Source organism: Dendrobates tinctorius, unplaced genomic scaffold, assembly GCF_039654945.1.
Source record: "Dendrobates tinctorius isolate UK_male_01 unplaced genomic scaffold, ASM3965494v1 ptg000357l, whole genome shotgun sequence".
Taxonomy (NCBI): Eukaryota; Metazoa; Chordata; class Amphibia; order Anura; family Dendrobatidae; genus Dendrobates; species Dendrobates tinctorius.
Window position 1 is genome coordinate 837,501 of NW_027362023.1, and position 12,245 is coordinate 849,745.

General features: G+C 52.7%; 1 protein-coding gene across 1 annotated transcript in view; it reads left to right on the forward strand.

The window, feature by feature from the left end:
* LOC141075474 (hyaluronidase-1-like) overlaps window positions 1-10,525 on the forward strand; it is an 11,807-nt gene extending 1,282 nt beyond the window's left edge. Inside the window, exons 1-3 of the mRNA XM_073562549.1 lie at window positions 1-233; window positions 1,858-1,947; window positions 9,694-10,525. The exon at window positions 1-233 is cut by the window's left edge and continues 1,282 nt beyond it. Coding sequence (XP_073418650.1) covers window positions 1-233; window positions 1,858-1,947; window positions 9,694-10,044 — 674 coding nt within the window. The 3' untranslated portion in view covers window positions 10,045-10,525. The remainder of the gene's footprint in view (window positions 234-1,857; window positions 1,948-9,693) is intronic.
* Window positions 10,526-12,245: the final 1,720 nt, after the last annotated feature.

The following is a 12,245-nucleotide window of genomic DNA, read 5'->3' on the forward strand; positions in this document are numbered from 1 at the left end:
GGGACGAGGTGCACAGGAACGACCAGCAGACCTGGCTCTGGAACATCAGCCGGGCCCTGTACCCGCAAATCTACCTGGAGAAAGAGCTGCAGGGCTCGGAGAACGTGCGGCCATTCATCAGGCACCGGCTGGAGGAAGCCATCAGAGTGTCCCAGCTGCCAGCGGGCGCAGAGCTCCCGATCCTGCCATATGCCCGCATCGTGTACACCTACAGCATGGACTTCCTCACATGGGTAAGGATAATGTGCTCTGATCCACCACATCTAATCCAGCATGTGGGATACTGTCTGCTGTATCTAATCCAGCATGTGGGATACTGTCTGCTGTATCTAATCCAGCATATGGGATACTGTCTGCTGTATCTAATCCAGCATGTGGGATACTGTCTGCTGTATCTAATCCTAATCTAATGTGGGATACTGTCTGCTGTATCTAATCCTATGTAAAGCAGTCAATATAAGTGAAGATAGTATTCTGCTACAGATGGATCTGGATAAGGTGGAAACTTGGGCGGAAAGGTGGCAGATGAGATATAACAATGATAAATGTAAGGTTATACACATGGGAAGAAGGAATCAATATCACCATTACACACTGAACGGGGAACCACTGGGTAAATCTGACATGGAGAAGGACTTGGGGATCCTAATTAATGATAAACTTACCTGGAGCAGCCAGTGCCAGGCAGCGGCTGCCAAGGCAAACAGGATCATGGGGGGCATTAAAAGAGGTCTGGATACACATGATGAGAGCATTATACTGCCTCTGTACAAATCCCTGGTTAGACCGCACATGGAGGACTGTGTACAGTTTTGGGCACCGGTGCTCAGGAAGGATATAATGGAACTAGAGCGGGTACAAAGGAGGGCAACAAAATTAATAAAGGGGATGGGGGGACTACAATACCCAGAGAGATTAGCAAAACGAGGATTATTTAGTCTAGAAAAAAGACGACTGAGGGGCGATCTAATAACCATGTATAAGTATATAAGGGGACAATACAAATATCTCTCCGAGGATCTGTTTATACCAAGGAAGGTGACGGTCACAAGGGGGCATTCTCTGCGTCTGGAGGGGAGAAGGATTCTCCACCAACATAGAAGAGGATTCTTTACTGTTAGGGCAGTGAGAATCTGGAATTCCCTGCCTGAGGAGGTGGTGATGGCGAACTCAGCCGAGGGGTTCAGGAGAGGCCTGGATGTCTTCCTGGAGCGTAACAAGATTGTATCTGACAGTGATTAGGTTCTTTAGAAGGACGGAGATCTGGGGATTTATTCTGACGGAATATAGGCTGAACTGGATGGACACAGGGCTTTTTTCGGCCTTGATAAATATGTTACTATTCTAAAGTGTGATACTGTCTGCTGAGCTGTATCTCATACTATCCTGTGTGATACTGTCTGCTGAGCCGTGTATCTAATCCTCTCCTGTGTGATACTGACTGCTGAGCTGTGTATCTCATCCTATCCTGTGTGATACTGTCTGCTGAGCCGTGTATCTAATCCTCTCCTGTGTGATACTGACTGCTGAGCCGTGTATCTAATCGTCTCCTGTGTGATACTGTCTGCTGAGCCGTGTATCTCATCCTCTCCTGTGTGATACTGACTGCTGAGCCGTGTATCTAATCCTCTCCTGTGTGATACTGACTGCTGAGCCGTGTATCTAATCCTCTCCTGTGTGATACTGACTGCTGAGCCGTGTATCTAATCCTCTCCTGTGTGATACTGACTGCTGAGCCGTGTATCTAATCCTATCCTGTGATACTGACTGCTGAGCTGTATCTCATCCTATCCTGTGTGATACTGTCTGCTGAGCTGTATCTCATCCTATGTGATACTGTTGTTGGTTCTCCTGCAGGACGATCTCATCCAGACGATCGGGCAGAGCGCAGCTCTGGGGGCCACTGGAGTCATCTTATGGGGGAACTCAGACTACAGCTCCAGCAAGGTGATCATACTTTGTGGCTGACCGACTCTTGCGCTGCTCACAGCTGAGGGTTCGTTACACCTGTGTAGAGGATCATTTTCAGGCCTCATTCAGACAGGGGAGCACGGACCTGTTCCCAAACGTCTGAATGAGGCTTTATGCAGCCGGCCCCAGACTGATACATTGTAACAAACCCTCATCATCCCAGTCATGACCATCACTAGTCCACACACGGTCTCCGCTGCAGATTTCCACGTGGACAAGTTGTGAGAAATCCGCCCCAGAAATGGTGGAAAATCCGTGGATGTAACATCTGCACGACTGTAATTCACAGTGTATCCCCCCAAGAGAGCAGATACTGCGGGACCCCCAAACGTCATAGTCATGTGACGGGGCTGGTGATTTGGGGGCTTCTCTCCCGTCATGATTGGGCTGGTGATTTGGGGGCTTCTCTTCCGTCATTATGGGGCTGGTGATTTGGGGGCTTCTCTCCCGTCATTATGGGGCTGGTGATTTGGGGGCTTCTCTCCCATCATTATGGGGCTGGTGATTTGGGGGCTTCTCTTCCATCATTATGGGGCTGGTGATTTGGGGGCTTCTCTCCTGTCAAGTTGGGGCTGGTGATTTGGGGGCTTCTCTCCCGTCATTATGGGGCTGGTGATTTGGGGGCTTCTCTTCCATCATTATGGGGCTGGTGAATTGGGGGCTTCTCTCCCGTCATTATGGGGCTGGTGATTTGGGGGCTTCTCTTCCGTCATTATGGGGCTGGTGATTTGGGGGCTTCTCTCCCATCATTATGGGGCTGGTGATTTGGGGGCTTCTCTTCCATCATTATGGGGCTGGTGATTTGGGGGCTTCTCTCCTGTCAAGTTGGGGCTGGTGATTTGGGGGCTTCTCTCCCGTCATTATGGGGCTGGTGATTTGGGGGCTTCTCTTCCATCATTATGGGGCTGGTGAATTGGGGGCTTCTCTCCCGTCATTATGGGGCTGGTGATTTGGGGGCTTCTCTTCCGTCATTATGGGGCTGGTGATTTGGGGGCTTCTCTCCCGTCATTATGGGGCTGGTGATTTGGGGGCTTCTCTCCCGTCATTATGGGGCTGGTGATTTGAGGGCTTCTCTTCCGTCATTATGGGGCTGGTGATTTGGGGGCTTCTCTCCCGTCATTATGGGGCTGGTGATTTGGGGGCTTCTCTCCCGTCATTATGGGGCTGGTGATTTGGGGGCTTCTCTTCCATCATTATGGGGCTGGTGATTTGGGGGCTTCTCTTCCATCATTATGGGGCTGGTGATTTGGGGGCTTCTCTCCCGTCATTATGGGGCTGGTGATTTGGGGGCTTCTCTTCCGTCATTATGGGGCTGGTGATTTGGGGGCTTCTCTCCCATAATTATGGGGCTGGTGATTTGAGGGCTTCTCTCCCATCATTATGGGGCTGGTGATTTGAGGGCTTCTCTTCCGTCATTATGGGGCTGGTGATTTGGGGGCTTCTCTCCCGTCATTATGGGGCTGGTGATTTGGGGGCTTCTCTCCCATCATTATGGGGCTGGTGATTTGGGGGCTTCTCTCCCGTCATTATGGGGCTGGTGATTTGGGGGCTTCTCTTCCATCATTATGGGGCTGGTGATTTGGGGGCTTCTCTCCCGTCATTATGGGGCTGGTGATTTGGGGGGCTTCTCTTCCGTCATTATGGGGCTGGTGATTTGGGGGCTTCTCTCCTGTCATTATGGGGCTGGTGATTTGGGGGCTTCTCTTCCATCATTATGGGGCTGGTGATTTGGGGGCTTCTCTTCCATCATTATGGGGCTGGTGATTTGGGGGCTTCTCTCCCGTCATTATGGGGCTGGTGATTTGGGGGGCTTCTCTTTCGTCATTATGGGGCTGGTGATTTGGGGGCTTCTCTCCTGTCATTATGGGGCAGGTGATTTGGGGGGGCTTCTCTTCCGTCATTATGGGGCTGGTGATTTGGGGGCTTCTCTCCTGTCATTATGGGGCTGGTGATTTGGGGGCTTCTCTTCCATCATTATGGGGCTGGTGATTTGGGGGCTTCTCTCCTGTCATTATGGGGCTGGTGATTTGGGGGCTTCTCTTCCATCATTATGGGGCTGGTGATTTGGGGGCTTCTCTTCCATCATTATGGGGCTGGTGATTTGGGGGCTTCTCTCCCGTCATTATGGGGCTGGTGATTTGGGGGGCTTCTCTTCCGTCATTATGGGGCTGGTGATTTGGGGGCTTCTCTTCCATCATTATGTGGCTGGTGATTTGGGGGCTTCTCTCCCGTCATTATGGGGCTGGTGATTTGGAGGCTTCTCTCCCATCATTATGGGGCTGGTGATTTGGGGGCTTCTCTCCCGTCATTATGGGGCTGGTGATTTGGGGGCTTCTCTTCCGTCATTATGGGGCTGGTGATTTGGGGGCTTCTCTCCCGTCATTATGGGGCTGGTGATTTGGGGGCTTCTCTCCCATCATTATGGGGCTGGTGATTTGGGGGCTTCTCTCCCGTCATTATGGGGCTGGTGATTTGGGGGCTTCTTTCCGTCATTATGGGGCTGGTGATTTGAGGGCTTCTCTTCCGTCATTATGGGGCTGGTGATTTGGGGGCTTCTCTCCCGTCATTATGGGGCTGGTGATTTGGGGGCTTCTCTCCCATCATTATGGGGCTGGTGATTTGGGGGCTTCTCTCCCGTCATTATGGGGCTGGTGATTTGGGGGCTTCTCTTCCATCATTATGGGGCTGGTGATTTGGGGGCTTCTCTCCCGTCATTATGGGGCTGGTGATTTGGGGGGCTTCTCTTCCGTCATTATGGGGCTGGTGATTTGGGGGCTTCTCTCCTGTCATTATGGGGCTGGTGATTTGGGGGGGCTTCTCTTCCGTCATTATGGGGCTGGTGATTTGGGGGCTTCTCTCCTGTCATTATGGGGCTGGTGATTTGGGGGCTTCTCTTCCATCATTATGGGGCTGGTGATTTGGGGGCTTCTCTTCCATCATTATGGGGCTGGTGATTTGGGGGCTTCTCTCCCGTCATTATGGGGCTGGTGATTTGGGGGGCTTCTCTTCCGTCATTATGGGGCTGGTGATTTGGGGGCTTCCCTCCTGTCATTATGGGGCAGGTGATTTGGGGGGGCTTCTCTTCCGTCATTATGGGGCTGGTGATTTGGGGGCTTCTCTCCTGTCATTATGGGGCTGGTGATTTGGGGGCTTCTCTTCCATCATTATGGGGCTGGTGATTTGGGGGCTTCTCTTCCATCATTATGGGGCTGGTGATTTGGGGGCTTCTCTCCCGTCATTATGGGGCTGGTGATTTGGGGGGCTTCTCTTCCGTCATTATGGGGCTGGTGATTTGGGGGCTTCTCTCCTGTCATTATGGGGCTGGTGATTTGGGGGCTTCTCATGGGTCATTATGGGGCTGGTGATTTGGGGACTTCTCTCCCGTCATTATGGGGCTGGTGATTTGGGGACATCTCTCCCGTCATTATGGGGCTGGTGATTTGGGGGATTCTCTCCTGTCATTATGGGGCTGGTGATTTGGGGGCTTCTCTCCTGTCATTATGGGGCTGGTGATTTGGGGGCTTCTGTCCTGTCATGACGGGGCTGGTGATTTGGGGGCTTCTCATGGGTCATGATGGGGCTGGTGATTTGGGGGCTTCTCTCCCGTCATGATGGGGCTGGTGATTTGGGGGCTTCTCTCCCGTCATTATGGGGCTGGTGATTTGGGGGGCTACTCTTCCGTCACTATGGGGCTGGTGATTTGGGGGCTTCTCTCCTGTCATGATGGGGCTGGTGATTTGGGGGCTTCTCTCCCGTCATGATGGGGCAGGTGATTTGGGGGCTTCTCTCCCGTCATGATGGGGCTGGTGATTTGGGGGCTTCTCTCCCGTCATTATGGGGCTGGTGATTTGGGGGGCTACTCTTCCGTCACTATGGGGCTGGTGATTTGGGGGCTTCTCTCCCGTCATTATGGGGCTGGTGATTTGGGGGGCTTCTCTCCCATCATTATGGGGCTGGTGATTTGGGGGCTTCTGTCCTGTTATGACGGGGCTGGTGATTTGGGGGCTTCTCATCCGTCATGTTGGGGCTGGTGATTTGGGGGCTTCTCTCCCGTCATGACGGGGCTGGTGATTTGGGGGCTTCTCATGGGTCATGATGGGGCTGGTGATTTGGGGGCTTCTCTTCCATCATTATGGGGCTGGTGATTTGGGGGCTTCTCTCCTGTCATGACGGGGTTGGTGATTTGGGGGCTTCTCTCCCGTCATTATGGGGCTGGTGATTTGGGGGCTTCTCTCCCGTCATTATGGGGCTGGTGATTTGGGGGGCTTCTCTTCCGTCATTATGGGGCTGGTGATTTGGGGGCTTCTCTCCTGTCATTATGGGGCAGGTGATTTGGGGGGGCTTCTCTTCCGTCATTATGGGGCTGGTGATTTGGGGGCTTCTCTCCTGTCATTATGGGGCTGGTGATTTGGGGGCTTCTCTTCCATCATTATGGGGCTGGTGATTTGGGGGCTTCTCTTCCATCATTATGGGGCTGGTGATTTGGGGGCTTCTCTCCCGTCATTATGGGGCTGGTGATTTGGGGGGCTTCTCTTCCGTCATTATGGGGCTGGTGATTTGGGGGCTTCTCTCCTGTCATTATGGGGCTGGTGATTTGGGGGCTTCTCTCCAGTCATTATGGGGCTGGTGATTTGGACCTTCTCTCCCGTCATTATGGGGCTGGTGATTTGGGGACATCTCTCCCGTCATTATGGGGCTGGTGATTTGGGGGCTTCTCTCCTGTCATTATGGGGCTGGTGATTTGGGGGCTTCTCTCCTGTCATTATGGGGCTGGTGATTTGGGGGCTTCTGTCCTGTCATGACGGGGCTGGTGATTTGGGGGCTTCTCATGGGTCATGATGGGGCTGGTGATTTGGGGGCTTCTCTTCCATCATTATGGGGCTGGTGATTTGGGGGGCTTCTCTCCCGTCATGTTGGGGCTGGTGATTTGGGGGCTTCTCTCCCGTCATGATGGGGCTGGTGATTTGGGGGCTTCTCTCCCGTCATGACGGGGCTGGTGATTTGGGGGCTTCTCATGGGTCATGATGGGGCTGGTGATTTGGGGGCTTCTCTCCCGTCATGATGGGGCTGGTGATTTGGGGGCTTCTCTCCCGTCATGATGGGGCTGGTGATTTGGGGGCTTCTCTCCCGTCATTATGGGGCTGGTGATTTGGGGGGCTACTCTTCCGTCACTATGGGGCTGGTGATTTGGGGGCTTCTCTCCTGTCATGATGGGGCTGGTGATTTGGGGGCTTCTCTCCCGTCATGATGGGGCTGGTGATTTGGGGGCTTCTCTCCCGTCATGATGGGGCTGGTGATTTGGGGGCTTCTCTCCCGTCATGATGGGGCTGGTGATTTGGGGGGCTACTCTTCCGTCACTATGGGGCTGGTGATTTGGGGGCTTCTCTCCCGTCATTATGGGGCTGGTGATTTGGGGGGCTTCTCTCCCATCATTATGGGGCTGGTGATTTGGGGGCTTCTGTCCTGTTATGACGGGGCTGGTGATTTGGGGGCTTCTCATCCGTCATGTTGGGGCTGGTGATTTGGGGGCTTCTCTCCCGTCATGACGGGGCTGGTGATTTGGGGGCTTCTCATGGGTCATGATGGGGCTGGTGATTTGGGGGCTTCTCTTCCATCATTATGGGGCTGGTGATTTGGGGGCTTCTCTCCTGTCATGACGGGGCTGGTGATTTGGGGGCTTCTCTTCCGTCATTATGGGGCTGGTGATTTGGGGGCTTCTCTTCCATCATTATGGGGCTGGTGATTTGGGGGCTTCTCTCCTGTCATTTTGGGGCTGGTGATTTGGGGGCTTCTCTCCTGTCATGATGGGGCTGGTGATTTGGGGGCTTCTCATGGGTCATGATGGGGCTGGTGATTTGGGGGCTTCTCTTCCATCATTATGGGGCTGGTGATTTGGGGGCTTCTCTCCCGTCATGATGGGGCTGGTGATTTGGGGGGCTTCTCTCCCGTCATGATGGGGCTGGTGATTTGGGGGCTTCTCATCCGTCATGTTGGGGCTGGTGATTTGGGGGCTTCTCATCCGTCATGATGGGGCTGGTGATTTGGGGGCTTCTCTCCCGTCATGATGGGGCTGGTGATTTGGGGGCTTCTCTCCCGTCATTATGGGGCTGGTGATTTGGGGGCTTCTCTCCCGTCATGATGGGGCTGGTGATTTGGGGGCTTCTCTCCCGTCATTATGGGGCTGGTGATTTGGGGGGCTACTCTTCCGTCACTATGGGGCTGGTGATTTGGGGGCTTCTCTCCTTTCATTATGGGGCTAGTGATTTGGGGGCTTCTGTCCTGTCACGACGGGGCTGGTGATTTGGGGGCTTCTCTTCCATCATTATGGGGCTGGTGATTTGGGGGGCTTCTCTCCCGTCATGATGGGGCTGGTGATTTGGGGGCTTCTCATCCGTCATGTTGGGGCTGGTGATTCGGGGGCTTCTCTCCCGTCATGATGGGGCTGGTGATTTGGGGGCTTCTCTCCTGTCATGACGGGGCTGGTGATTTGGGGGCTTCTCATGGGTCATGATGGGGCTGGTGATTTGGGGGCTTCTCTTCCATCATTGTGGGGCTGGTGATTTGGGGGCTTCTCTCCTGTCATGACGGGGCTGGTGATTTGGGGGCTTCTCTCCCGTCATTATGGGGCTGGTGATTTGGGGGCTTCTCTTCCGTCATTATGGGGCTGGTGATTTGGGGGCTTCTCTTCCATCATTATGGGGCTGGTGATTTGGGGGCTTCTCTCCTGTCATTATGGGGCTGGTGATTTGGGGGGCTTCTCTCCCGTCATGATGGGGCTGGTGATTTGGGGGGCTTCTCTCCCGTCATGATGGGGCTGGTGATTTGGGGGCTTCTCTCCTTTCATTATGGGGCTGGTGATTTGGGGGCTTCTGTCCTGTCATGACGGGGCTGGTGATTTGGGGGCTTCTCTTCCATCATTATGGGGCTGGTGATTTGGGGGGCTTCTCTACCTTCATGATGGGGCTGGTGATTTGGGGGCTTCTCATCCGTCATGTTGGGGCTGGTGATTTGGGGGCTTCTCTCCCGTCATGATGGGGCTGGTGATTTGGGGGCTTCTCTCCCGTCATGACGGGGCTGGTGATTTGGGGGCTTCTCATGGGTCATGATGGGGCTGGTGATTTGGGGGCTTCTCTTCCATCATTGTGGGGCTGGTGATTTGGGGGCTTCTCTCCTGTCATGACGGGGCTGGTGATTTGGGGGCTTCTCTCCCGTCATTATGGGGCTGGTGATTTGGGGGCTTCTCTTCCGTCATTATGGGGCTGGTGATTTGGGGGCTTCTCTTCCATCATTATGGGGCTGGTGATTTGGGGGCTTCTCTCCTGTCATTATGGGGCTGGTGATTTGGGGGGCTTCTCTCCCGTCATGATGGGGCTGGTGATTTGGGGGGCTTCTCTCCCGTCATGATGGGGCTGGTGATTTGGGGGCTTCTCATCCGTCATGTTGGGGCTGGTGATTTGGGGGCTTCTCATCCGTCATGATGGGGCTGGTGATTTGGGGGCTTCTCTCCCGTCATGATGGGGCTGGTGATTTGGGGGCTTCTCTCCCGTCATGATGGGGCTGGTGATTTGGGGGCTACTCTCCCATCATGATGGGGCTGGTGATTTGGGAGCTTCTCATCCGTCATGATGGGGCTGGTGATTTGGGGGCTTCACTCCCGTCATGATGGGGCTGGTGATTTGGGGGCTCCTCGCCTGCCGTGACCCCATTTGCTGCCGTTTGCAGGATTCCTGTCTGGCTGTGAAGTTGTACGTAGAAGAAACTCTGGGCCGCTACCTGAAGAACGTCACCGTTGCCGCATCGATGTGCAGCAGAGACCGGTGCTACGGGAACGGACGCTGTGTACGCAGACGCTTGGATTTCGATGACCACCTGCACCTGGACCCCAGAATCTTCACTATTGAAAAGGACCCTCAGGGAAAAGGCTACGTGGTCCACCGAACGCGCCCTGACATGGACGCCGTGTGGCCCCAGTTCCAGTGTCGATGCTACACAGGATGGGGCGGCAGAGACTGCTCACAGCAGACGAGAGATAGTACTGGGGCGAACGAGGAGAACATCTCTGGTGTCCCATGAGGCATCATGTTCCGCATGGGTGGGGCTTAGTTGTCACATGACTGCATAGAGACATGCCATAAGTGGGTGGAGTCTGACAACCATTTTCTGGTCTCAGTCAATAGTTGTCATGTATCAACAAGGAGCTGCTACAGTGTAGCAAATCTCCACCTGCGACTGCGGGGGGAGGTGTAATGTCCATGGTGGAGGAGGGGCAGACAGTCCCGGGCCCGGTGATTGGTCACAATCGTCCATAGCTGTAGTTATAATGGGGGACGGCGTTTCGCACTTTTCCAGTTGATTTTGTCCTTTTGTTTTCATTTACATTTTAATTTCCCAAAATCTCTGAAGACAAGAAAAATCAGACACAAATGAAGACGAAGCCGCGGAGCAGAGAGCGGAGCAGAGAGCAGAGAGCGGAGCACCAGAGCAGAGCAGAGATCGGAGCAGAGAGGGGAGCAAAGAGCAGAGGAGCGGAGCAGAGAGTGGAGCAAAAAGCAGAGAGCGGAGCAGAGAGCAGAGCAGAGCAAAGAGTGGAGCAAAGAGCAGAGAGCAGAGCAGAGAGTGGAGCAAAGAGCAGAGAGCGGAGCAGAGAGCGGAGCAAAGAGTGGAGCAAAGAGTGGAGCAAAGAGCAGAGAGCAGAGCAGAGAGTGGAACAAAGAGCAGAGAGCAGAGCGGAGAGCGGAGCGGAGAGCGGAGCAGAGAGCGGAGCAGAGAGCGGAGCAAAGAGCAGAGCAAAGAGCAGAGCAGAGAGCGGAGCAAAGATCAGAGCAGAGAGCGGAGCAGAGAGCGGAGCAAAGTGCAGAGAGCGGAGTAGAGAGCGGAGCAGAGAGCGGAGCAAAGAGCAGAGAGCGGAGCAGAGAGCGGAGCAAAGAGCAGAGCGCGGAGCAAAGAGCAGAGAGCGGAGCAGAGAGCGGAGCAGAGAGCAGAGAGTGGAGCAAAGAGCAGAGAGCGGAGCAGAGAGCGGAGCCGGGTTGCCGGGTACGTGTAGGAGAGAGCCACAGGAATGTCATTCATGTAAGTTGTTACTAATGTCAAGCACTGTTGCATTATGTATGATTAGCTCACTTTCCTTTGGATTAGCAGGGCAGGCACATGGAGCAGGGTAAATAAGGAAGAGGTGATTTCCTGTAGTACTATGCATTAAGCACCCACATGGTTGAATCCAGGAGCAGTTTTCCCTGAGGCCAATACAATTAGGCTGTTGCTTTAATCTATAACAATTGAGTAACATCTACATAATGGAGTTAGCTTATGCATTAAGAATTATATGCACCTTTGTTTGTAGGCATTTGTAATTTATATAGGAAGCATTGTTAATAAAAGTCGCTGCTATTTGAGCGCTATTATAATGACCCCACTCAGGATTAGCACGGCGGGAACTTAGTGGAATCGTTACCTACTTATAGCATTGTGCGTTATACATTGTTGAACTAAGGATTTGTTCCCTCGGCTGCTGGAATCATTGGGTTTTTTCCTTTATTTGGATTGAAGCAAAATACATATAGAGTAAAAGGAGTCGATTAATAAGCAGTGAATATCCTATTTAAGACACTGTAGATCATTTTGCATAAAGCCTAATTTCTGTGAGCACCTATTATAGCACATGGACTTGGTTTTCTTGAGAAATTTCCTTGTAAAAATCTTTTTATGAAATTTATTAATAAATGATTGGTTTTATGGATCAATTTATTTGCCTTTGTTAATTCTGCACAAATTTGTGGCAGAAATTGAGATATAACATATGGTGTAATGTCTGGAGGTTATATCAGTACTGGAGCGTTATAAGAGGGGCTGATATCAGTCACATATGGTGTAATGTCTGGAGGTTATATCAGTGCTGGAGCGTTATAAGAGGGGCTGATATCAGTCACATATGGTGTAATGTCTGGAGGTTATATCAGTACTGGAGCGCTATAAGAGGGGCTGATATCAGTCACATATGGTGTAATGTCTGGAGGTTATATCAGTACTGGAGCGTTATAAGAGGGGCTGATATCAGTCACATATGGTGTAATGTCTGGGGGTTATATCAGCACTGGAGCGTTATAAGAGGGGCTGATATCAGTCACATATGGTGTAATGTCTGGAGGTTATATCAGTACTGGAGCGCTATAAGAGGGGCTGATATCAGTCACATATGGTGTAATGTCTGGAGGTTATATCAGTGCTGGAGCGTTATAAGAGGGGCTGATATCAGTCACATATGGTGTAATGTCTGG